This window comes from Echeneis naucrates, chromosome 22 (genome assembly GCF_900963305.1).
Source record: "Echeneis naucrates chromosome 22, fEcheNa1.1, whole genome shotgun sequence".
NCBI classification, from domain to species: Eukaryota; Metazoa; Chordata; class Actinopteri; order Carangiformes; family Echeneidae; genus Echeneis; species Echeneis naucrates.
This window is the reverse complement of record NC_042532.1, coordinates 2981859-3009653: the sequence shown is the minus strand read 5'-3', so window position 1 is coordinate 3009653 and position 27795 is coordinate 2981859. Positions and strand designations below refer to the sequence as shown.

General features: G+C 39.1%; 2 protein-coding genes across 3 annotated transcripts in view; both read left to right on the top strand.

Annotated features, from left to right (window-relative positions):
- gabrr2a (gamma-aminobutyric acid type A receptor subunit rho2a) overlaps window positions 1-9393 on the top strand; it is a 56237-nt gene extending 46844 nt beyond the window's left edge. For both annotated transcript variants that reach the window (XM_029493803.1, XM_029493802.1), the window contains exons 7-9: window positions 646-798; window positions 2681-2889; window positions 9058-9393. In XM_029493803.1, coding sequence (XP_029349663.1) covers window positions 646-798; window positions 2681-2889; window positions 9058-9393 — 698 coding nt within the window. The remainder of the gene's footprint in view (window positions 1-645; window positions 799-2680; window positions 2890-9057) is intronic.
- Window positions 9394-17680: 8287 nt separating this feature from the next.
- syne3 (spectrin repeat containing, nuclear envelope family member 3) overlaps window positions 17681-27795 on the top strand; it is a 37963-nt gene continuing 27848 nt past the window's right edge. Inside the window, exons 1-6 of the mRNA XM_029493815.1 lie at window positions 17681-17807; window positions 19196-19348; window positions 21706-21878; window positions 22894-23203; window positions 24728-24883; window positions 25664-26023. Coding sequence (XP_029349675.1) covers window positions 19205-19348; window positions 21706-21878; window positions 22894-23203; window positions 24728-24883; window positions 25664-26023 — 1143 coding nt within the window. The 5' untranslated portion in view covers window positions 17681-17807; window positions 19196-19204. The remainder of the gene's footprint in view (window positions 17808-19195; window positions 19349-21705; window positions 21879-22893; window positions 23204-24727; window positions 24884-25663; window positions 26024-27795) is intronic.

Genomic DNA, 27795 nt, shown 5'->3' with positions numbered 1-27795 from the left:
AAACTGAAATTGAAGTTAAATGGAGGACAAGTGGCACATCTTTGAGAGCTCTGAAACACCACTTCTTTCTATTTTGGACATCTGGTGACAGAATGCTGGTGTGGGAGGTGAGAGGGGTTGAGGTTGATAGATGTGATACGAGCAAAATCTCCATTGGGAAGAAGGTAGGATAAATGGAGGGTTCTACAAAACACAAAACTTTCACACTGCAGTAGGTTTGGGCGATTCACTTCATAATAGTTACAATTTAGTTTTGCAGTTGTGCAGGGTTTTCCCTGCTGCTGAGTATAACCCTCATGTTGCTATTTTACTGCCTTCAGTTCCATACAATGTAGCCTAAAGATAAAGAAACATATATATGTACGCACATATATGTGTGTGTATAATTTGAATTTTAACATAGGTTGCACCTCATTAATTTTTTCTGAAATTTTCACAGCAAGCTGTTGTTCCAAGATTAGTAGAAGAAACAACTTTCTTTTGAGAAGTAAAAGATAAAAGAAAAAAATAAACAATTGATGACACATGACAATACTGAACTATGTAATTTTTTATGCTCTGTGTGTCAATAAGAAACATGTTTTTAAATAGTTGAATCCTTGGCATTTCAATCATGCGTGAGCCTCTTTCTTGTTGTGTTTGCAGGCTGGTACAATCGTCTCTACATCAACTTCACGTTGCGCCGTCACATCTTCTTCTTCTTGCTGCAGACATACTTTCCAGCCACACTCATGGTAATGCTTTCATGGGTGTCGTTCTGGATCGACCGGCGGGCTGTACCGGCCAGAGTCTCCCTAGGTAAAAACTAAAATAAAATAAAATAAAATCTGAAATGTTCTTTGAAGAGATTGTGCCTGAGGAAATCTGTCAGTATGAAATATTGAAAGCTGGCTGTGACATGGTTCCACTAGTTGGTAACACACACATGCAAGTGTTACTACACAAGCCTCCCGCACTCCACCACTCCTACTTTTCTTCTGATTTATTTTCTGTGTTGAGGTTGTGGCAGCACTTGTCATTCGGGCGTCTGGTTTCCCTCACTTGGGTCCTCTCAAAGCTCGTCTTATGGCTCTTATTACATTCAGATGATAGAGTTGGATGTTTCGACAAGACCCTCTGACAGAGATTTTATGCTTCAAATAGACTATTGTGTGGTGTGTCTTATGCTTTTTGTGCATCATATATAGAGATGATCCAATACGACTTTTCTCTTGAACTTTGATAATAAGGACTGATCTCACAACATTTGGTAAAAAAAAAATATTTTACCAACTGTGTAATACTGGCTTTGTATGGATGTGGTGATGCTGGTGTTGTAAGGCATCAGGTAAACCATGAACAGATACATAAAAGTCATAGAAGCTTAGCATAGAAGCATAGAAGCCTGTAGGTGTGGCAACTACATATGCTGGTACGTAAACATATGTAAACATCTTAAATATGAGCATTAAAATTCAATCCCGACTATACAAGCAGCAATTAAACCTTACTCATGATCCACTTACTTGATTTTTAAGGAGTTTTCAGCCACCTGTTATGAAGAGGAAGAATGTGATATTCTGGAATAAGCTTGATTGCTTAAAGTTTATGAATGTTCAATTTGATAAGAACAGTTTGTTTACCACAGTGTGAAAAGGAGTTCGGACTGAAAGCGTAGCTGTTCGATTTGGATCCATAAAGTCTTTCAGAAGCTTGGAAAATGAAAATGAACCTCATGCTCATGCTTTTCACCTGATGAAAATGTGATGAATTGGATAATTAATCATATAAAATGGAAAAGCTTCAGGAACTAACAAATGGCATTTTCATTGGTGTTTTTTTTTATCTGATTTATTTAAGAAAGTCAACAAATACTTTAGTATAACCTGACCTGTATCATCATATCAGTTGTTAAGTTATTTCTTGATCCATGCCAAATTTATATCAAAAATGGGTTTAGATATTTTTACATATAAAGTCCACATAATTTTTGTTCCTGTAAAAAGATTTTAAATATTTGACTCAGATAGGCCAATGCCATGGTTTTGTGCTGACTCGTATAATCTTTTCCATAATCGCTTTAACCCGTAGTTAAGAATACATTGGCTGGTGTTCACACAATTTTAGGAGGGTTTACTTTGTATGTGAGGACTCCTTCATCAATTCCAGAATGTACATTTAGGACTAGCCACCTTACTCATATACTGCTTTCCTTAATACTACATTACATCTCAATACTTTACTTAATCTTACACAACATGTATTTGATAACCTATTATTAGTGATGTTTCAGAGTCAGACAATTCAAATTAAATAGAATAAACTAATTCAGAATCAATATTACAGATCTAACTACAGTAGTGTATATTAAGTATTTATAATTAGCCCTTTTTTAACCAGTAATACTTCAGTAATTTCTGCATGGATTATTATAATGCAATGTCCAAAAATCATTGCATTTGTTTATTCAGAGTAGTATGATATATTCTTTACACCTGCAAGTCTCTGACTCTGACTGCAGGTTTTACAGGATGGTACATTGCTGGGCTATTGGTCCACATTGCATCATGTTGTATAAGTGGTTGTGTTATTGCTATCACTCCTACAGCTGTTCAGTTTCTTGATTCGGTGTTACACTTTATATGATAGTAAAAACTGGGAAACACATTCTCAACTACAATATTGTGTGTTTTGTGTACAGGCATCACCACAGTGCTGACAATGTCCACCATCATTACTGGCGTGAATGCGTCCATGCCCCGGGTGTCCTACATCAAGGCTGTGGACATTTACCTGTGGGTCAGCTTCGTCTTTGTCTTCTTGTCTGTGTTAGAGTATGCAGCCGTCAACTACCTGTCCACTGTCCAGGACCGCAGAGAGCGCAAAATGAGAGAGAGGGCGCGGTCTCAGGTTTGTTTCTACTGTTTGTTGCTGTGAGTAACAAGGCATAACTGGCAGTTAAATCACGAAGGAGCTGGACCTAGTGATGGATGGAGTTTTAAACCAGTGTCAGAGATCATCCAAATGCTGGCCAATCGATTCTGTAACTTTTCAGTTACACTTCATGTCCAGACGTCGTGTGAAACAAGAGAATGTTTAATGTGGTGTTCAAAGCACATCCCTATTTAAGATCCACCCTAACTACTAGACTACAACAGATGAACATTTGGTTGGTGTCTGCTGAGGCAATGCAGCTGGTAGTTAAAATAAGTTAACATTTTAGCCTCACCAACTTTCTATAATGATGTCAATAGTGTTGTGTCCCAAGGTCTTTAAAATCTTTATGAAATTTTGTGTTAAAATAAACCAGTGAACACTGACCTACGGATCAATAAATGAATTTATCACCAGAGGACGAATGGTTAGACAGCAATGAAACAACAAAACATAAATCATATAAACATTTCAGTGTACTAGAGAAATCGGGGACGAATTGTGATTCTAATTCTATGTGTAATGTCTTAGGTTATACGGATGGTTACATACAGCAGTTAGTATGTATGCAAGTCTCAATCTAGCCAGCAATGAAGTGGCAGTAGAGCAGTGTGTGAGATGGACAACACTGTGTCTGTAATGTTCAAATGTCCTACTGCAATTTCTCAGCGCAATTTCGTCAACCCATTGTCTGCTCCCTGCTATGAACTGTGCAACTGCTCATTATGACCATAGAGTCTCATTTTATTGTTGGATGACCTGTGGCAGCAGAGGATGGAAACCAGTGAGAGTGAGATCCATGTCATGAGGGATGGAAAACAGGAGAGCAGTGTCTTTCTCCTTTTTGAAACCCACAATCAGTGTTGTTTGTTTTATGCCAAAATCAATCCACAACCCTGACATCATTTATCATTACCCTCACAGCACAGATTGGCTATGCCTGTCACTAATCCTGAGATTAGGGACAAAGTTTACCTACTGTCGTCCTGAGTCTCTCTGTCTTGTACAATAACTAGTTAGACGTGATGTGTGAACCCACATGTTAGCATGACCAACATGTAACCATGTTTTGAATAACCTGCATTTTTGCATTGCCTGCCTGTTAGCTAGGCTGACCAAACTTCCTCTTTTCCCCGGATATGTCCAATTTTTACGTCTCGTCCAGGGCGTCCTGGGGGTATTTATTAATTAATGACCAGCTTTTGCACCATGTGCAAAGCTAGTACATATGTGTCTGTGTCCAGTACAGGTGCCGGGACCTCACAGCTCATATGAACACAGAGAAACATAAAAAGGCAGTGCAAGGTGAGAGTAGTTCAGCAAAGTTGACTGAGTTCTTTGTGAGACGTTGATTTTTCTAACACAGACATTATTTCTATCATTATTTTATTCCAGAGATTTTACACACACACACACACACACATATATATATATATGTATATGAGAGATATTATTTTGTAATATCACAAGAAATTCTATCCATACATATAAACTTTAAATATATTGAAATTATAGGGAATCTTTGGGTAAACTGCGAGTATGATTTAAGTAGGCTATCTCGGGCCGGGCCAAGTGTCCTCTTTTTTGGAAATCAAAATATGGTCTCCCTGCTGTTAGCACCACCTACATGTAAGCGATGCCTATCTGTTATCATCTCCTACATATTAGTATGTTACCGTGACCTACATGTTATCTTGTTATATGGGTTCTTTAGCATCACCTATGTGTTATCATATACCCTCTACTGCATGCGGATTGATGGCACATGCATAAAATGGTTCAACATCATTTACTGATTCGCTTTGGGAAATTTTGCTGCCAAAACTATTTTTGTATTTGAGATCCCCCCACTCCAAAACTTTTTTATGTTGCATAGGGGCAACCTGGTGCAACGACGTATTGACCACTGTCATGCTGTGAGTCATGCTGTGAGACATTGCTGTCACTCTGTGAATGCAGAAGTGGTACGAAGACCGAATAATGACATGTACAGTTTTACAGTAAGGTTGAGTGGATGCTGTACAGGTTTGACTCATGAACAATCGGCTCGAGGAGGTCGGCTGATCGGGGTTTTATGAAGAACTACTGTCATCTTCAAACAGATTGTCATCGTCATCCTGTTCATTTTCATTGCAATCTTGGGTGTCTATAAAAAAGATGTAAAAAGTAAGCACTCATTGCTAATGAAAATAACAATAAATAACAACTCCAGCTATGCTGTCTACTTTATGACATTAAAACCCTATTTTATTTTATTTTATTCTTTCGTTTGCTCTGCTCAAACTTTTTTCTCCACTCCACTCCTCCTCGCTGTCATTGCTGTCTGTCACTGTGTTCACTGTCAAGTGGGATTTCCTTTACATGCTGATCCTGCTCTCTCCTTCAGTAGCTCAAACTTAGGTCCTCTCTCTGTCCAAAATAAGTAAAACTCAATGGGAATAAAAATACTATTGCATTTACAGCTAGTTTTGTGTGCAAATCCATGAAATAATATATTATTACATTCAAACACAGTTAGCAACGTCTGTCTAAAGAAGTTCCCCTTAGTGCACAACCATGCCCTGAGGCAACATAAAAAGAAGTGTTTGCCTCTTCTTTGTGGGTTTTTACAGGTCTTAGGCTTCTTATGTGTTTGCACCGTCTAACTTGGAACAGAAAGATTTATATTCAGTCTCCATGCCTTTGTGCCTTGTTCTTTGAAGTTTAAAAAAGTTTGTTTGACTCTGTATTGTTGGGACAGGAATGATTTTCTTCCTCTCTTCTTATTGATCAATAATAATCCTATTGATTTTAGGGTTGAAGTAGAGAATAGGGTTGTGCCTTTTTCCCCCGCATCATTATTTGAATAAAGAAATAGTCTTGTGACCTCATCAATGAAGAGGGTTATCTGTGCTTCTGGATCATTTGGCACAAACAATAAAGGACTGTAACTCTGAGAGTCATCCAGATCTTGAGCAGCCTGCTGGAGGCCAAAGGATTTATCTCTGTCATTATTTTTATCCACCCCCCCTCCCCCTTTTTTAAACAAATTGCTACTGTACTTGTACTAAATATGACCAAACAGCAGTTTGAATCTGCTCCGACCTCCTCTATAAAAAGAGTAGAAACACAGCCAGGTTGTAAAAGTGGACTGGAGAGTAGATCAGTTTTCATGTCCAACAAGATGATGGCTTATGTCCCAGACATGCCCTGTAGGTCTCATTTACAGTCTTGGTTAGCAACCAAGATTTCAGGAGAGGGAAGAGGAAATGAAAAAAAAAATTTCTGAGTTTTAAGACTTTCTTGTAGAACTCTATCCAAGTATATCCAGTTCCAGTAGAGTCTAAACCAGTTCCTTCATTTTTTTTTTCTTTCTTTTTTTTCCGCAGTGAAAATTGAGGAGAAGGGAAGTGAGATTCTGAGACACTAACGAGGACCAGCCTCTGGTTTTAGGCACAATGAGAACCTGACTCACTCTGAGCTTTTATCAAACAAATGCAACCAGAGGCATAAAGTTCTCTGTCTCGCCAATTAAATGTAGGTGCCGCGACAAAATCTGTTGTCAGAAATATGGAAAGTGGCATGGTCCTGCCAGCAGATTAAGTTCATAAATTCTGCTCCGGAAGGAAAAGCTCCAGCCCGAACCATTGTCTATGGACAGAGCAAAACTACAGGTGGGGTATCATCAGTTTCGTCCGATGATTTTCATCTGAGAGTCTTTGGTTACCTTAGAAACAGTTATCAGCATCTCTGTGGGAACTTGATTTGTGGTTGGAGAGTAAGGTTCAGTTTGACCAGTGGTGCCCTCACCATCCCCTATAACACTTGCACATTTAGTTGCTGTTAGACTGGTGAGTAACCTAAAGGCCCCAAGACAAATAAGATGATGGTAGATTATTTTACTTGTCTGTAGTGATTCTCTCAGTCAGTGTCAAGTGGCATTTATCATCTGACTGAGCGGCAGCAGCATTTAATTCCTGATGTAAAGTCACCATCATATATTACCTTTGTGAGACTGTGCTAATAAGAGTTCAGCAGGAAGTGCTTTGAACTCCAAAGGTTTAATGTGTTAATTTAAAAAGAATAATGACAGATTATCTGGGCACCACCGCTGAAGTTCCCACATTTACTGATCCACTGTCTGTTTGTGCCTCAAGGTTGAAACAATCTCATCATATCTACTGAACACTGACTCCTTCTGAAACCCTTTGTCTCTGTTTATTATTTATTTCAGTTGATCAAACATCCTCAGAAAAATCAGTCCAAGACGTTTTGAATCATTAATGAATAGCAAACTCAATAGCTGCTGAAAAAAAAAAGCTTTATACATCGATAATAGCTATTCTGTGGTGAATTAATGTCCCTGAGTTCATAAAAGCAAAGAGAAGTAGTGTTTTTATGAAAGATGGACATTTTTATAGCCATTCATATGTTCTTGTGGCCACCAAACCCCACGTGTATAAAAGCCAAAGTTGGGCTGGAATAGGTTCAGACCTGGCCAGACTGACAATGCAAAGTCAAATCAAGTGAGCTGAAATGAAACTAAGATAGAAAAAGAATGACTGATTGGGCGATACCCACGCCCACAGTAATTAGCTCAGCTTAACCAACAACAAATTGAGATTTAGAAAGCTGAGATTGACAGAGATAGGCTGCTCCGAACATGAGAAGTAAAGGATGCATAGCTACCCTTGTCTCACATTGGAAACGAACTGGGCCACAGTATCATTGCGCTGTCTGGATCCAAATGGCGATGGTAGAAATGAATTTTGTGGAATAAAAACATCAGCATGTAAAAATGGTTATGGATATGGATATTTTCATGGGGCAGCACGGCAGCATAGTGGTTAGCACTGTTGCCCCACAATAAGAAGATTGTATGTTTGGTTTCTTTCTGAGTTTGCATGTTCTCCCTGTGCATGCATGGGTTTCCTCCGGGTACTCCAGTTTCCTCCCGCCGTCCAAAGGCACGCACGTTTAGGTTGATTGGTGACTCTAAATTGTCTGTAGGTCTGAGTGTGAGTGCTAGTGGTTGTTTGTCGCTGTCTGTCTCTGTGTGTTGGCCCTGTGATGGATTAGCTCCAGCATCCCCTGCGATCCAGGAACGGAAAAGTGGTAGAAGATGGATGGATATTTTCATGTGGAAAAAAATTTGTTATCCGCCTTAACATACAGAACAAACAAAGTCTGTAGGTTTTCAGTCATCCAGGTCAGAGTTCTCTGAGGAAATTGAATATAGCTATAATGCTTAGTTCTAATTAAGTCTGGTTGACCTGGATTCAACTTCCTCAGACAACTGCTGGAGTTTTGTTATTTGAGGATGAAGGCAGAACTGCACAGAACCACGTATTATATGTACTTGGTGTGTCTAACTGTGAGAGCCTTAGTATGGCCACATGTCAAGAGGGCAGATTCATGCATAGGGCAAATCAGCCCTAATTGATTTCATGGGGGCAGGTGAATGTGACGGCCTGGCCCCAGACACTTGATGGCACTAAAGCAGCATCACTAATCTGCCCTACCTCAGCATCAGGTGACTTTTCACGACATGTACTACCACGTGTACAAAATGTGGCCAAGCAGTGTGATTAAAACTGGTGCACCAGGCTGTTTCAGGTTTTTGTTCACATTTGAGTTTTGTTTTTTTTTTTTTAAAGATTAACCAAATAAATCCCTGGTTCACCTTGGCACATTAACATAGTATAGCCTGCAGCTTTGGTTTGAGAATGTCACAAGGAAAGGAAACTTAAAGAGGGTAGATACCAATATATATTCATATATATTCATCCTCCATAGCAGGTTTCACAGTTATTGTTGTTTGAGATACCTTGTCATGGACAAATGTTTTAGTCAATACAAAAGGTCAAACTTCTGGTGGTTAATGTAGCCCAGGTCAGTGCAGTTACAGATAAATGGGATAAGTCAAGGGACATATAACATTTGCACTAAATAGGATATTGGTACCTGTATGTTGCACCTACTTTAATATATTGGATTAACCAGCAAATTAACAGTTTTGTGCCATAAATAGGGCTTTGTTCTTACTGGCCAAGAGACGAGTTTTGATGAGTTTCAAAATTTGAGCCCAGCATTTTCTCTGAACTTTGGTGTCCTCCTTCAAAATCCCATACACAATAATGAGATAATTCTATTTCCCCCCTCCAGTCTCTGCCCTGCACCTGTGGCATGTCCCAGACACGAACCATGACCATGTTGGATGGCACCTACAGTGAGGCAGACACCAACAGTCTGGCTGGCTACACCGAGGAGCCCATGGTCCCTGAGGAGGAACAGGAAGAGATGCACGAGGTTCCAGAGAAACCTGAACACATGGTGGTCCACCTGTCAGTGAGCAGCGAGTCCACCACCACAAAGAAGAAGAAGAGCCTGCGTGCGCTCAACATTATCCAGAACACTCACGCCATTGATAAGTACTCCCGGATGATCTTCCCCGGTTCGTATATCTTCTTCAACCTTATCTACTGGTCTGTTTACTGCTGAAAGACTGCTGCTCCTGAGTCAGAACTGAGAGAAGCGAGCTCACTACAGAGAGTAAGAATGAGGCATCACCCAGAATATGTCTGGGAAAATCATAAGCCATGTTGTACTGTATGTCTGGTGCTGGTAGATCATTAGATTTAAGGCCTTGAACAGTTTAGGATTGAGACTATAGGACTGAGTGGACCACATCTTTTTGATTTTTTTTCCTCATGCAGCAATTTGAATGTTCTGTAACGGTGTAAACTACAATATTGACAGTGATCATTGAAATGGTGTTTTTAATTACTGATGCTTATTCTCTTGGTCTTTCTCTCTACTTCAATTGCTTTAAAAAGTTATCTCTCCTCCTCATCACTGCTGCTCCTCTGATGATTCCCACAGTTTTTGTATTTGACACATAACATTGATGGATAAGGAAAAGTTAAACTCTCTTCTTGTGTTCATGCAGTGAGTTAGAAAGGTTTCTGGAATTATATATATATATGTATTATATATATTTGTTTTGGCTGTGATTATGAAATTTTTTAAACCCTTTCTCCATCATTCATAACGTTAGTATATAAACAGTAGACTATTTAATTTTGTCATGATGATACAATTTGACTATGTTTTTTAAGCTTGTTACCTCAAAATATTATTTTACAGTTTATTATTATTTAATACTTTGCTAAATGCTAATACCAACATGCTGAGCTACTCAGGCTAGTTAGTATGCTTTCCAAATCTGCTGAGTGTTTCCTGACTTATATGACTTTCACGTCAAGCTCAACAGTTGCTGGTGCTCCCCACCTCATGGCCCCATTCAGAGCTGATATTTAATATATGTTGTGATTCATCTGCTGAGTTTGTTCCCATCAGAATTAGTGACTCTGTCACAAAGCCAAGGCCTGGGGCATGTTTGCAGGTTTTCAGTCCATCCGTTAATCCTATTTTTGTGAACATCATATGTTAGTAACACCTTGAGGCTGTTTCTTCAAATTTAGTGCCTAACATCTACTTGGCTCAACAATGAACTCATTAGATTTAGCTCAACGATGAGGAGAGGGAGCTTGTCAGCATATTCCCTGCGGCATGGTTGGTTGACTGAGGCATAAAATTTCCAGGCAGTTCTCCTTGTTATTGATACATCATCTTCATCTGAAACTGAAAATGTGCAAGAACAAATGGATGGAAACACTCTTCTACAGTCAACACAGCAGAAATTACAGAGGAGAAAAATCATCAACTGTAACAAAAATGCAAAGACAAAGGTGTGATCTTGGTTAAATAGACAACCTCTTGAATAAATCTCATTCAGTGTTGCTCTTGAGATAAAGGCCCAAAAGAATATTTAAACCCATGGTCAATCATGATCTTTAAAGTATTTCAGAGGTAAATTGTCCCTTCTAACTTATTTGATCTAGGTGACACTTTTTCTCTTGAGGTCACTGTAGTGATTTATACCAGTTAGTAGACAAAAGCTCAGTAAAGCCCATAGATGAATGAAATCCATCAATTCAGTATCATACAGTATGACCCATTTTCATTTACATAAGCGTAAGAGTGACTAGAACATTGTGACAATGCTTATATATGACAAATAGGCTTGGTTTATCCCGGTGGAGAAACATCATATTGGGGTTAATTGGTGTCAGTTAATTGTCTGTAGGTCTGAGTGTGAGTGTGAGCCGTTGTTGGTCTCTGTCTGTCTCTGTGTGTTGGCCTTGTGATGGACTGGCGACCTGTCCAGGGTGTACCCTGCCCTCACCCAGTGTGAGCTGGGATTGGCTCCAGCAACCCTGCGACCCGGAAACAGATAAAGCGGTTCAAGATGAAGATATCCCAGTGGATCTGAGCAGTAATGAATACAGCTCCCCCAGACCAACAATGCTATGAGTGTGCATCATTTACACCTTAGTGAATTGATCTATGTGAACATTTAAAAATGAAAATGTCCCACAGAGAACATTTTTTATTGCTTCTTAAAAATTGTAACACATTGCAGAGGTTTTCTGTCCTTGGCCACCTGTTGTTGAACGTTTTGATAAATTGTGAACATCCCATAATTTCAGCCAAGCTAAGACAATAAGAATGAAGTTGTTAGCAGTCACCTACTCCCCCCTTAAAGCTTAAAGCCCCTTAACAGCTTTACTAACCAATAAATTGATATTTTATAAACTAATTAGTCCTACTGTATTACCTTTTTTGAAATATTCCTGACTGAAACTGTCCACATGAAAAAGAAGCCCTTCCTAGTCCTGCCAGTGGAAGAGGTTAGTCTCAAATCTGACTTGCATGGTGGCCAAAGCTGCAAAACAGATTTCAGAAAAAAGTGAGGAAAACAAACAGAATTTCAGGAAGCAAGAGAATATTTGTTTAATTTTCTTTGATAATGCAGCACCAATTAATTAAGTATTGGATGGATTTGAAGAAAAGGCAGTACTGTTTTCTGAAGTGATGAGGTGGTTTTTGAAATTAATTTTCTTTCAGGAGAAAGTGTTTTCAGACCTTTAGACCAGACATTACAATCAATCAGTTTTCTGTCACCACTGACCTTCAGCATGATGAGGTTGGGCCTCAACTTGCTGTGAAATATGACAGTGTAGAGCCACCATAACAGCTTAGCAGTCTGAAAACTTTCTACCATTTAAGCTTCTTTACTGAAATACACATGCTGCATTTTATGTGAACAATGGAAAATAAGGGTAAAAACTGGAAAAATGTTTGTTCATATGCTTTTCACACCTTAAGTTGTTAAGAAGTAAATATAGATGGTGGTAAAGATTGTAAAATTATACCTATAAATTGTAATATTTTATGTTGAAACCTGACGTGACATAGACAGTTCTTTGTGGCCCTTAGGAAACAAATTATTTAAGTTTTCAGGTTTACGTTTTCAAGTTTTCAGTTTTCAAATCTCATATTAGGGTGACATTTGGAATATACTGGTTGTTTTAAAGAATGTATTATATCTCTGTATATATGAGTTTTTAAAAAAAAATCTTTATTAATGTAGTCATTTATAGATCAACCAAGTTGCACTATGTCTAATTTAGACAAATACAACCATTTGATTCTGTCATCAAATTATACTTTTACTGAGAATTGGGCAATTGGGCAACGCCAGATGTCATTTGATGTCTGCAGAGAAGCTTTACTCATTTATGCTGTGACAGTATGTAGATTTCTAAAACCTGTACAATCTTGGAGGGTGTTTCCATTTCATAAAACATGAAGGCTGTGGTTGGAATGTACTGTAGGCCCATCACTGTAACACACGCCATGAGTTGCTGTTGACATTGAAGAATGTTGCAATGTATTTACTGGGTGATATTAAATATAATCATGATGAACTGCGCACACAATTCATTTATTGACATCCAGGCACTTTGTCTGCAGTTTTGTGGGTTCATTCTTTCAGACCTGACATCAGGATACTAAATGGGTGAAAGGGACATACTCCCCCCTCCAAAAAAAAAAAAAGAAAAAAAGAAAAAAAATTCTGCACCGTGCTGGCAAAAAGCCGTTTCAGCACTCGCCAAAAACCGAGGCTGATGTGGAGAATGCATTTGAGATCTAGCTTTTTCAGGTTTTCTCATCATGCAGCCAAGCTGCCAAGCTGCCAAGCTGCCAATAGCATCGTGGAAATCTTTCTTTTCATTTTCCAAATCATCATCAGACCCAATGCTCTGGGACAATTAGGGTTTGACTGATCTGATGCCTGCACTTAAAGCTGCACTAATCAGGGATTTACTGCTGACAATGGGTCGAATATAGAATCGTAGCAATGAGCCCCACAGTTCTCACAAGTCTGTAGTTCCCTTCTGTTCTGCTGAGATCTTTGGTCTTAAAGTTCAGAGGCTGAACCCACAGCACACTTGTTACCTGCCCAACAGGAAACAGCAAACATCCACTGTCAGAGATCAGTTGGACAACCTGATGGCACTTTTAGCAGCTAAACAGATATTTTTCTGTTGGTAGAAAGTTGGTGGAAAAGACTGAAACAGATCTGAACTCTAGACCTCAACAGATCCACCAGTAGGGTTCAAAGTGAAATCTAATGTTGCTGTGTGTTTCAACAGCCTTGAACAAATATATGATTTTCAGCTTGTTGGGAACAACATGATGTAGTAGTGGAAAGAAACTAATAAAAAGAATGACAGCAAATGCCAGACAATAATGAAACTTTATTATTTAAGACCTTTGTCTGTGACCATTGAATGTCCAGACCCATAATGCTTGAAAACCAATCCTTCAACTTACTTTTGTAACTGGTGGAGGAAGTTAAACTTCTTTGTATCCAAAGAGGCCAAGTTAAGGGCTCAGGTACCAGAAAAATCTCAGGAGTGATAAGATAAAAGCAGAAATGTGACTCCCTTGGTCTGTCCTCTGTTTATGGGCTACAGCAGTTTGTTTTTGGGTTGGTCTTCATAGCGGATTTCCTACATCTTTTTAGCCTGCAGCAGATACCTGGGCTGAATCCTCTGATGGTGGTAGGTAAAGCACCAACGCACCTCACAGTTTTCTCTCATGCACACACACCTTCACCACTGATTTTACTGATGATCACCCTCCGTTGTATTTTTGCCTAATTTTTTTCTATATTGAATAAAGCATTGTTCTGCTGCAAAAGTGTATTTTCACTATTTGAACTTTTGATAGACTTTTTCTCTCAGTGAAATTACCTTTGGGGCTTCCAGCTCCAGTTTGTCAAATGAAATTTAGCAATTTGGAGGCACAATTTCTACTTAATGAGATGTCTAACAGCTAAATAAATTTAAGAAGCCAATGTTTTTTTTGGTTTTTTTTATAGCTCAGGATCTAACCCTAACCCTCCATCCGGATAAGCGGATGGAGATGGTTGGATGGAGGGATGATTTGTATAGAAGGTCCTAAATCAATAACACTATAAATCACTTTGTTAATCTTTTAAGTTCTATTACACAAGCTTGTTGTGTTTTCTGATGGTGAACCCTGGATAGTAATGTGAGGCTAATAAGTAAATGCAGCTATAAATGTGACACTGCAAACATTACTGGTGACATTACAACAATTATGATACATGGTATTACACCCAGGTAGTCAGAGCAAACAGAAATACAGTAAATCATAAACTAAGAAGATAATTAAGTGAAAGAGCTCAAGGATTGTTTTACATTATTTGAGCAGATGTTCAAAACCCTCTTAGGCATGTAGTCCTGAGATTTTAGATCCATGGCTATCTTGTAGCACAACAAGCTCATGCAGCTTTGCTTCTTTTTACAGATGTGTGCTAGTAACTGAGGCGGAATGAAAAATCACTTGATGTGTTCTTGGATCATTTTGTGTTTTAATGTTATTGGAGTCTCAGAGGTTGAGACAGATGATGTATGAAAAATGTAATAGTCGTATGAAGAGTGCACTCATGAGCATTGGTTTACATGAGAAGAAGAGCCAAATGAGCACAAGCCGCCCTGTAAAGAAGGCTGGCAGAGTGTGATGTTTTCTTACAATGCAGCAGAGACAAAGCAGCATTCCTGACAGCGGTTGAGAGCTCCAAACATGGTGCTGAAGTACCAAACAGGTGCTCATGAATATGTATCACCTGGGCACATATGGGTCAGAAACAGATCTGCTTGTGGGTGGGCTTACTCTGTAAATCTGCAGGAACAGTCATAATACCAACACAACCACCTGAGATTCACCTGAAAGAAACCTGCTTATGATGAACCTCAGCCAATCAGCTTTCAACACTGAGACATTAAAGATGCAACCTGGTTCAACTATTCACATGAAAAAAAGGGGATGTTCAACCACAATTTGATATGAATTGATGTGACCTAACAATAGCTACAATAGACTTGGCTCATTCCTTCCTGATGTTACATACTTCTGTTTATTCTTTAATAGCATTTCATATTAAAATAACATAACCATCATCAGTGTTCTTAATTGACAGAGAACATACAGTAAATTTCTGAATTTTATTTTTTACACAAACTATCCTTTTGAAAAAATAATTTTGAAATGTTATGTTTTTACAATCAATCTTCTAAAATATTTATTATTTCACACATTTCTAATTAATGCGTTTTTACATCCTCTACTGGAGAAAAAATGAAGAAACAATGCAAATGCAGAATCAGTTCATGAGGAGACACTGATGATTTGACGGGCATATATGTGAATGACCTAACTGTAACAACACACAGTCAAGTTGAACAATCATTAGACATTTAGTGGCGAAGTGTTAGACAGCACTTATCATCAAAATACCAAAGGAGGCAACAGATGAAGATGTAGTGTTTGTCCTCTGGCAGAGGTCAGAGACTTGCAGAATCACAAAGTTACTGCAGCTTCATCTGCTCTGCCTGCTGCTTCGTAACCTGAGAGGATGTGCCTAGAATCACTCACTACTCTGTTTTCAGCTATTTTCTGATTTTTGTGGCTGTCTGGATAATGTGAATGATTAATTTGTAGCTAGTGGAACCATAATATAGACAATAGTGTGCAACCAATGTTCACTAGCTAAGCAACATAGGACATCATGAATCATGCAGAGAATCCGATGATTCATGATGTTATGTGAATATAGTGAAAATGATAGTGAAAATGACCTAGATCCTTGGTCATATTCACACTCTACCTTTAATGTATAATAATAATTATTACTCCCAATATAGTGGCCTCATGGTATCCTGTACTGCATCAGGAACAATACTGTACAACTGCATAACAAGCAAGAGGGAGCCTGATGTAGAAAAAAGAGCACAGCCTATCATGTAGAAACTATTTGACCTCTTGGTAAAAAAAGTTATTCTTAATTTCACCAACACTACACTGTCTTTGTGTGTTCACATTATGCTAATTTTGTTTGTATTCTTCTCTTATTTCATTTTGTACAGCACTGACACCCAGAGAGCCAAAAACAAAGGGAGATCTGTTCTTGTAATTTGGATTTCATCTCTTTTAATTATAACAAATTATTTCAATTTCTCTGTTGTGATGCCAGACTCAAAGTGAACCAAGCTTTGTCATGCTGCCAGCAAGGTTAGACTAGCTTATTTTCCATGTTGGTAGCAAGATGAGTCCAAATCAATTTAATATGAATTTCTTTACCGAAAAATATTCCTTTGTTCCACCTTTTTATTTTGTAAGTAAATCCCATAAAAATACCAAATTAAACAGGTAAGTCCATATTTCACATAACTAATGTAACATTATAGTACATTGAGTTAATTTAATATATTTATAGATGGCTGCAACTGCTGGCATGCAAACATATGTTTTCCAGACGGGTTTAATTTTTTTTTTTTTTTTCATGTTTGTTCACTGTACATTGAAGTGACACATACCAGGATAAGTTCTCAGAACTTGAATGGAAACTGGGCAGAAAGAGTTTCTTCTGTCTACCAATAGGAAAAGCTCTGCAGGACACGCCCTGCAATTTGAATCACTGAATAAGAGACTGTGAGTGAGCAGCTGCTCTGAATTTGTCCCTCTCCCGGTTTAGTCTGCTCTAACGATGAGTTCAGGTGCAGTTAGAAACACTAGAACGCACTTTGAATCGTAGAGTATGGCCTGTACTGTGATCAAGACAGAAACTAAACTAAATGAAAGAAAAGTTGTTCTTTGTAGTCTGATATGAATAAGAAATCTCTTGTATTAATGTTCATTTTGGAAACCTTCTTCCTTGTGTTGTGTTAGTTGAAAACATCATATCAACATAAATAAATATGTTCACAAATAACTTAAACTTCACTTTTACCCTTTTCAGACAAGAGCTACAGTGTTATATGACAAGCACTGGAAATACATATCCACAGTCTATTCATCCGATCTTTTTTCTTTCACACGTAATCTTGCTTTACTTTTGAGAAGTATACGTAAACAATTTTGTCCAGAATCATCAAAAAAAAAAAAAAAAAAATCCAAACAAAAAACCTTTACATTAGTTGAAACATGTGAATAACTGAAATAAAAATATATAAAATCATCAGAAACTGACATTTGTTATTGTATTCCATCTATTCGAAAAGTAAATAACACTGTCCTTTTTCTTTGAGTTTTAAATATAATCTAAACACTCTACACTTTTAATTAAGAGGGTTAATTTACATTGATAAACTTTAGAATTTTATTCTCACAGATTTATTTTTTATATGTTTTATCAATTCATTTTTATCTTACTTAATTTTTCCATACGCTTTGTACCCTTCTAATCATTATTATTTATTTATTTATTTTAACAATCAACGCAGCTGACTTTTCCCCTTTATTTGCCGTAGATGTAGTCGTTTACGAGGTGTCCTTGAAGGCAGCGTGGCAGGCTGAGCGCTAACTCCAGCCCCGCGGCGGCCTCGGCTCCACTTCCTGACTGCCCTAACTTTACTATCCTCTGCACGGTGGGACAGCGCTGACGCCGGCGGCTCGTCTCAACTGATGAACACAAAGCTGTGAGTGCTTTTACGTGAACAACAAACGTGCACCGTTGTTGAGTTTAGTCGTATGATATCAGGCCCGGGTCCAGCTTAAAACGGGGATAACGCTCCCTTTAGCCGGTGGGGGCTGCCGTTCCGCGGTACATTGCTGTACCGCAGCGAGCTGCGCACATTTGTTCTTCCTACTATAAGCTTGTTGCCCAGGAAACGTTACCGCAAACCTGGCGGTGCTAACGGCCGGCGTTCACCTCTAAACTAGCGTTAGCGTGACAGGCTAACCCAAAACGCCGAATATTTATACAGGTGGTGGCACATGCTGCGGGCATGGATTAAAGTTAAGGTGTAATTTGTTAAATCGTCAACTGTCAAAGCCGAGGAGGGCGGGGCTTCGTCGCCTCTGGCCGAAGTCTCTCACCGTCTCTGTATTCAGTTTGACAGATGAAGGAAAATGGCCACAAAGTGGTGACCTGACACAGGCGGAGACATTAACTGTGGGTCAACAATGGTTTATCAGATCATTTGCATTAATTTGGTTTCCGCAATCTTCCGCAATCAGTACTGGTAGTGAAAAGATTCAAAGTTGTTAGTCTGCTGGGTAGACCTATATTAATAAATATTGGTGTGGGGACAACAAGCTCTATATACGCATGTTAGCGTTAGCTTACCATAAAATAAGTTTCCTGTTATAAAGATGTTTTGTCTACTTTGCGTGCACTCCGTTTTGATTATCTTCTATATTTAATGAGTCTGAGACACTGGATCAAGGAATGTTGTGTTGGGGAGAAATGAGTCATTTAGGAAAATGGCCCATGCCATCTGAGTTTTATGTCCCCTCCCAGATACTATGTGATGGCTCTTTGTGCAGAGCCAGGACTCCTCCCTGCACTAAGTTTAACTGCAGGCTTTTTAAAGAGTCAGAAAGTTGTTTTTGTTACCAGCTATGTCTTCTGAGAGCGGTTTCTCCACAGTGCTGATCTCGTCTTAATGCAGAGTACACACTTTCTGGCGTTATGTAATGCTTAAAAAAACAATTAAAAAGAAAGGTTATTGTGAGCAAAATAATTTCATGAAATCCAAACACCCAAATTGAATCACTGGTTCATGCCAGGAAATGAGCTTCTGCAGCAAACAACTCATGAAAAATGGTCCTACTACATCCTTTGTGAATTCATCTTCTTTTTCAAGAGAGAATGTGTTTGTATTTTCTTTTGAAAGAAGCAAGCTCCTACATTTCCCATGATAGGACCAGTGAGATTTCTCTTGTTAGAATTAGCCTAACTAGCAAATGCCTGTGTCTTTTAAAACTTAGTGGTTCAAAATTGTAACATAGGCTCTCTTCTCCCTGCGAACAGAAAGTGTGAGCTAATGTAGAGTCTGACCTCTGTTCCTCTCTCCTGGTCCAGGGACTAATCATGACACAGCAGGAGCAACAGGAATTCACAGAGAACCTGGAAGCGGCCTTCTCATGGATGCAGGCCATTCAGGAGAGGCTGAAGGCTAATGACAACACCCAGGGGCCCCGTGATGCCCTAGAGGCCCGCCTCAGGGAAACAGAAGTGAGACCGTTTAAACCTTAAACTCTGACTCCTGCTACAACTGTAGTTCTAGGTCATTAGAACTGCAGGTTTTGGTCTTTGAGCAGGGTCTGTGCAGCAAAATGAATATAGTTACTTCAGAAACTAGATATCTGTAAGTATCTTATTAGTATAAAGTAATATTGCTTCTTGTTTGAGGTTAAATTTATTATCAGGTTAAATTAATGAATTGATATAAAATATAGCAATGTGTGTCTGCATACTTCATAAAGGAAAATATGTCTCTGGCTTCAAATGAGCTTTCATCTTTTTTATGCGATTTTTAACAGCAATGGCACTAAATGAAACAATTACTGATATTTATCAATAAAAATAGCAGCCTTATTATTTCACAACTGTCCGCTTTTCAAACATTAACTTGCATTTCCATTTTGGTCCGCTATCAGGCATTTCAGTGACGATATTCTTTACTTGTGTGAATTAATCTCCTAATTCTCAGGGTGAAAAGTCACATTTTAGAAGGCATATTTCAGTAACGGCACAAACTATAAAATTAAGAAATATGAAAACTATAAATCAATAATTCAAACAAAAAGTAACACAGTTTCAGCTTCCAGAAGCCACAAAGAATGCTGACAAAGTCATCACTGACTCTGTCAATAGGGAAATTACCTGGATTATAATATTAAACCACCACCCGATGGCGATATTTACTCTGTGTCCCATAAATTTATGTTTCAGATTTTTTTTTTTTTTAATTCCCTTTTTAACAATTGTATCTTGATCACTTAAATTCCAATCCCAGTGGAGCAAAGCTGACTTGGGAGTAAGTCCCTTACCAAATCTGAAAAAATAAAACAGGTTAATTTAGTCAGTAAAGTTGATCTTTCTTTAGAGCTCCTCTCCTGTTTTCCTAGGTCATCACCATGACTAAGACCGGGTAAACCTGAACAGTGTTAGATTATGTGCTTCATTTTTATGTTGTCATATGAGGAGCACCACTTGTTGCCTTTCAGTAGTGTTAATCGTCAACATTTTGTTTTTGATTTACTTTGTCTTAGTCATGTGTCAAATGCCCTTATTGTGTGTTATATTTGGTCCATGATATAGAATTATTATTTTTTTGGTTACATTTTAGTTGATTAAAGCACTCGTCAACAACCACCGCCAGGTGGGAATGAGTCCTTGTCATTGCTAAGGAACAAAAAAGAGCTGTTTTTAGGTGGCCTGGGAGTGCCTTGTGATCCTCCAGTCCAAGGTTGCTGGGTCTTTTGTTTTTTTTTCTAGCCTCTGTTTGCACTGTTTTGTTAAAGTATTTGTAAACACTTGGAGCTTGGGAGGCCACCAATAAAATACATTATCATCACACCTTTTCCAACTTCTCCTGGGTTTGGAGGAATCCATCAACATGCTCACACTAACTATGGCAGCTCAAAGACAGAGGTACAGTTACTGTTTGAACTGTGATATTGATAGCTCCTCTAGAACTACTCCACACACAACTTTCAAGATGCTGATGTTGTCTTGTTACAAAAAGATTAGCCTGTCTGTGTTTACGTTAGCTTTTGTAAGATATGGAGCCAAATCAATTTCGTGAGAGCTTCTTTTTTCTAATGTTAACTTATTTAGGACACGGGACCCAAAGAAGCTAACACTAGGATATTCAGGCCTGTCCTCACTGATGATGAAGCCTTGATCTTTCCGTTCAGGGTTAGATTTAAGCTTTGAATGGTTGGGGAAAATATGTCAAAGAGTGCTCTCATAGAGCTAGCAAATAGTGTGCATGCGTATGTGTATGTGGCATACTATGTGCATACTATAATATGCTTTCGTATTAACTTGGTTGATCATTTTATTGGTGCTGGCACTGACAACACTGGAGTATGTCTATCCCAGAATGTTCCAGACTGACACCCACCTTAACCTGTGTGAACCACTAATGAGGACATTTGAGACACATTACATCCAAAGTGATATAGTTTAGGGGATCAGGCATCTCTGTGTTTTGCATTATTGATTTGGCTGCAGTTTTTATACTGGATGCCCTTCCTGCTGCAACCATCCCCATATATCCAGGCTTGGGACTGACACGAGCCTACTACTGGTTTGCCCTGAGGCTGGGATTTGAACCTGGGGAGTCTGCTTTCTATCACAAAGCTACATCCCCAGGAGAATAGAACTAGGATAATTGAGGATAAAAATAGCTTTGAACATGTTTATTCTGTTCTGTTTAAAAAAAAAAAAAAAAAAATTGAAGTGAAAGCAAACAAAAGAGGTTCTTATTAAGAATTATCATCACTCACTTGTGAGAATGCAGCTTCTGCGTGAAAACAGTTATATAGACTAAATGAGTAACAGTGTTCTCCTTGCTCCTAAAGAAAATCCATGAGTCGGAGCATGAAGGTCGTTTGAAGATGGACAAGTTGCTGGTGGCAGCCGAGAACCTCTTGCAAAGCGCAGATGAAGAGCTTAGGAACCATATCCATGCTAAGCTCAAGGACCTGAAAAGCCTGTGGGAAGAGACCTGCACCTACATCATCCACTGTCACAGGTACCACCCCACTCAGCCAGCTTCCCTTAGACTACTTCAGAAGTTTCGGGTGTGTTCATTCTGCTTTTGAATAGTTTGGATGTGTGCCTTCAGGCATCACTGAAAACCTTCCTAAACCTCAACAATGTCACATAACTTAAAATCTCAAGGTGCCTGCAACATGATTAAATCAAATATATTTCAGGACCAAAAAAGCATCAACACTCATTATGTTGATGCTTTCAAATTTAATGTAACTTTGAAGCTGCAAATTAATTAAATATTACAACAGTTAAAATGTTGCAAAGTGTCACATTCTTACTTGTTTGTCCAATCAGCAATTAGATATGATATTGACATTAAGTTTTATATGTCATATTTGATTATTGATTTTTTTGTGAGGGAAACACATTCATTGTCACTTTGGGTTAATTATATGCCTATCTCAGTGTCATCAATGACCCAGGCATGAGTTTGCTGCATCAGTACACCAGTTGAACACTTGTGAAAAAAAACCCCCAAAAAACTCATACTCAGTGTTGACAGTTTTTTGTTTCCGTAGCATCAGAGGATGGAGATATCGCAGTTGCTCAGTTATACTTCCATGAACCTCTGAAACATCTCTGCGGTTGGTCTTCCCCCAGCAGGACTTGTTGCATATGTCATTCCGCTTGTGTGTTTGTACACATGGCTGAGGAAACATTTGGTTGTGTAGCAGCTGTGCAACTTGAAAAACAGAGTTGAAAGCAGACACATTCATTCATGCCCACCTCACACCTCTTGGCTGTATCATGTGAACTCAAAAATTTGCCCATAATTTACATGACAAGGAAAAGGCCTGTTCATGCCATATTTAGAATATACCAGCGGCAAAATACCTGGTCCAGTAAAGATTATTTTAATGTGTGAAGGAACAGTAGTTAGATTGTAGGTAAATACATTTAGTATGGATGGAACATTTGTGTAATGTAGGGTTGAAGCCTGCATCCAATGCTGATCCACTGTCCGATGTGGTGTGGTTCCTATTCATGCCCAGTCGGATCGAGTGGGTGTGGCTCCACTGGAGTGAATACCTAAAGGCCTATGAGGAGTTTGAACTGTGGCTGACGAGGCAGCAGTGTAGCCTGGATGTCGGGGTAGAGCTGCAGCTGGGAGTGAAGGAGAAGCTTTGGCAGGTGGACCAGCAGAGAGTGGTGGTGAGCGACATCCATGGGCAGGCAGCACTGTTGGAGAGGCTACTGGACGAGGCTGCCGCACTGCACAACAGGACCCAGGATCCCAGTGTGGAGCCCCAGGCCCAGGAGGCGCTGCAGGAGGCATACAACAATGTCAGGGACAGAGCTGAGGTGAGGTCTGACACTTGTGCTCTCTTTGCTCCAGTGTTGGACATGTTAATACTTTATTTGTACACAAATTGCAAGGGAATATAATAGAAGCTAAACAACAATTAATGCTGATTCCATGCCTGGTTATGCAAAATGTTATTGTTATATTTTCTGTGACCATTTCTAACGTTGTTAGAACGTTGACGTTAACGTTGTATGTTTCAGTTCTATTCTGCTCTTATTTTAATTTACACTGTATTCTGGGGTAGACTTGGCAAATGCACAAAAAAAAACCCAAAACTTATTTTGCTGCTGTGGTCAAAAGTCAGGGCCAGAGACATCACGTTATCAGGCTGTCTGACTCATTCTTGTGATCGAGACATCTCAGCAATACCTGGAGGACACAAATATTAATTTGGATTCATGAGTATATTAATTAGATTTTGTTGGTCAAAGGTCCTATTGACCTTACAAAACATGTTTTCATCCATAACTCATGAATTCAAAAAGATGAAAGAAACCATCACTCAGGAGGTGAGTGATGTGACCATATTTCCTGAAACATAACTGGTTGATGGAGAAAACAACCATAGCACTGTACAGTGTTGTAGATTATGCCAGGGTATCTGGGTTTTACACCTAGTTTTGGCTGCACGGCAGAAGGTTCATGCTTGTATAAACATCTCATAGATGTGCCAAAAGGCCATAGTTATAAAATACTTGTGAAGCCAATAAGCATATGGTGAGACAAATGAAAACAGCTGAACAGAAAATGGAAGTCAACCATGAAATGAAAGTGAGTTTGCACTCTTCACTAAAGATAAAGAGGGTGCATTTGTATGACTAAGGAACAGTGGCTTTGAAACAGGAGTTTGAGAAACACTTGCAGTTTGAATAGCAATTATTCTTGCCAATTGCCACACACACACACACACACTTAAACACACACTTAAACAATCATGGGCAGTAGATATTGTTGGGTCAGATTAGTGGTGTGGGTTGTGGATAATCAAAAGGAACAAAAATAGCTGCTGTGTTTGTGTGTTTTTTCACCCCTTGAGATGCACATGCTTACTTTTGAGGTAAATAACATCATGACACTTGTTGATCTCCACTGTTAAACACATGCAGGTGCACAATGAGGCTGCTCTTCCTCTTCCTCTCAAACAGCTCTTTCAGATGTCAGTCAGATTTAACCACACACCCACGTCAGTCTTTACCTACATCATGCATTCACACGAACAATCTGCTCTGCTGACAAAGCTGTGCCTCTGGTTCCAAATGGGAGACGTGTGATTTAAACAATGCTGTGTTTTAATTTTTAATGTTCCTGGAAGCATCTCCAGCATGTGAACTCTCTCTCTCTGTTCTGGTTAGAAGTGACAGACAGAAGCAGGTCTCATAGGAGAATACACAGAAGCAGATCTCATGGTAGAATACAAACCTGTGTTCACCCAAATATGGCTTCTATGATGTGTACAGAATCTTTTTTTTTTTTTAAACGTGTGATGCTAAAAATTACCATGTCGTCTCCTGCTGTGCTAGGAGCGCCTGACACTGCTTCAGAAGATTGCTGCAGAGCACCAGACGTACCAAGGCTGTGTTCAGAGGTTCCAGTCCTGGCTTCTGTCAAAGACCAAGGAACTAACTGATCTGATGGAGAGGGAGGAAATGGCCGAGAACAAGCTTAAAGCCTTACAAGTGAGACTCTCTGACACTGTTGTTGCCACATACCCTTCCAAAGCCTGTCTTGTTTTCAGCTATGTAGAAGGTGCAGCCTGAATGAATATTCTCAGCCTGCAGCAGACACTTTTTATACTTTATACCAAGCAAATAAAAAGTTAAAATTACAAACATCTGAAGTTGTAAATTATGCCACTGAAACAAAGCATCAAGAGGATACATGGATGATGCAGCACAGTCCACTCTGTGGCATTAATGGTGACCACAGAATGTAAAGAAATGTGTAACACTGCAGTGTAACCAGTGTATAATCCAGATACAGTGGTTTGTCATTATTAGAATGGGTTATTCCAGTTGCAGTGCAGGATTAATCATAGAACTTAAAGGCCCTTATTTTAACTTCTCAGGTTTTGATATGCATTAACCCAAAACCTCTCAGTGTAGTTAGAAAGCTCCTTTCTCAGGTTTGACTTTGAAGCTGTAGTAAGTAGTAATCAGATCAGTCAGCCAATCAGCAAAGAATATCAGAGCCTGATTGGCTGACTATTTTCTAAGTAATCCAAAGAAATAGTAGACAGGAAAGGGAGGGTGGGAGCTGGGCCTGAACTGAACCCAGGAATTCATGGCGGCATGGCATTTGGTTTCATCCATAATTTTCAAACATTTTCACAATGGCCTTTATGTTTCTAAGTCATAAATATTTAAAATTACAGAAATGTACTGGGAAAACGATTTTGTTCCAACTTTATCATAGTGATCAAAGATAACATTGTGTCATGTACCTACTTTCTGTGGCAGGCTCTGGACGACAGTGTAGCAGGTGAGGAGAAGACCCTTCAGCATATTGAGGGTGCGGCAGAGGCGTTGAGGGGTAGTACCTCCCCTGCAGGGGCTGAAGTGGTTGTGGAGGAGGCCGAGGAGCTGAGGCTGGGCTGGCAGAGGCTGAGGCAAGGCCTGTGCGAAGCCGAAGAGGGCCTACGCTCCAGCCTGGATTCCCACAGTCAGTACATGACCAGGTGCCAGCGCCTGGGGGAGGACATTGGCCGCCTCAGGCTGCTGCTGCAGGGGCTGGACCATGAGCTGGTGGAGCACCGCGAGGCTGAGGAGCCTGCCAACTGCAGTGAGGAGCACATGGTGGGCCAGTGGAGGAAGTACACGGTAGGATTCTTTTCAACATTTTTGCACATGGGTGGAAAATGCGTCACAGCATGAAGTTCCAAGCTCATTGTGAAGTGTTAATGTTCTCCTTTTTGCCTGTGTGGGTTCCCTCTAGGTTTTCCATCTTTTTCCACACTTTCATTTTCAAGATTGTTCAGAATAGTGAGTCAGTCTAATGTAACAACTTAACAGATTTTTCGCACTATGAGGCGCACTTAAAATCCTTAAATTTTCTCAAAAATCAGCAGTGCGCCTTATGCATGCATTCTTGTTGTTGTTTATTGACCTTGAACCAATTTTGTGTGGTACACTGCGCTCTAAAATCTGTCAAAATGTTTTCGTACAACTTTGGTCAGCGACAAAGCCGCTCTGCTTGATGGATTGTCGGAGCATTCCCAGCTAACATAGGCAGTTGTATTAACGTTGGTCCTTGGTTGGATATGGGTTGCAACATCAGACAACGTTAGATAACTAATTATGTAGTGCTGGCAAGCAACCATCATCCAACATTTATTCAGTGTTACCTTACTATAATTAGACGTCAAGCCAATGTTAGGTTTTTAACGTAAACCCAATTTTCAAATCCATATCATAATCCAATTATAATCAAATGTTGGAATATGTTGTTCCAACGTCACGCTAACTTCAGGTTTTTACGATAAACCAATCAGAACAGAACGCAGTATGCTTATCTCTGCCACTTTTTTTAATACCAGTACATACTGTGCTTCAAAAAAATTACTGTACATCAAAATGTGAGTGTATTTTTCTGTATTTGTTACAACTGAACAATATTTTGAGTTACTGTGAATGAGTTCAATAAAGTTCGACTTACTTGACTGTTTTGTTTCGCTTTATCGATTTATCATGCGCCTTATGTGAAGGCACCTTGGTGTGCCTTATGTATGAAAATAGACCCAATTCTGCTGATATTGCGCGTTATGGTCCGCAAAATACGGTATGTTCAGTGTCAAAGGGGAGCATTTTGGAAGAAGTTGTTGATTCAACTTGTACATAAATAGCAAAATACTTAATGGAGGGTTTATAGGAGAACTCTTGGAGTGAACAACAAAAGGTATTACTCACATAAAGCAGCTGATTTGAAATTAAAGTCAAGAACTTCAGTTGATGATGTGTCCTTGCTGTAGAATCTAAAAGTCCTCTGCTATGAGTCAAATTTTGTCTGAAATGTTTTTTTCAAATGTTTGAGTGTGTGAGGACTGTTTTCATTTTTCATCTGTGTGAAATACTGAAACGTGTGTGGCTTTTCAAGGGAATGGATGATGACATTTGAGTTTTTTATTACATGGAACATGCAAAATACTCCCATCAAGGTAAGTACAACCCTGGACCGTGAGGTTGGATTAATGGAGTTTTTGTTCAAATTAAAAAGGTGATGTGGACATAGCTTAGATTTCCTTGACTGTGAGCTTTGGACTGTTAAAATGCAACCCTATTTTTTTTTTTTGTTTTTTTTTTAATATTGTGTTTCTTCACCCATTTTCAACAACTTCCTCAGCTTCACTCAAAAACTAGGTTTGAACATTTAATGATATACTATTGGTTACACATTTGATGTCAGATTCAGGACTTGAGTTATACTGTACATGCTCTGTGCTCCGAGCACTTTTGACTGAAAGCAAGAGGATTGAGAGTTTTAATGCTCAGTCACAGGTTTGGCTCCTGTTCCATCCTGCATTGGGAAATTAACTTCATTCCTTTACAGCATACCAGCGTAGTTTGAATTCCTTCACACTGCATTCTCGCTGTTC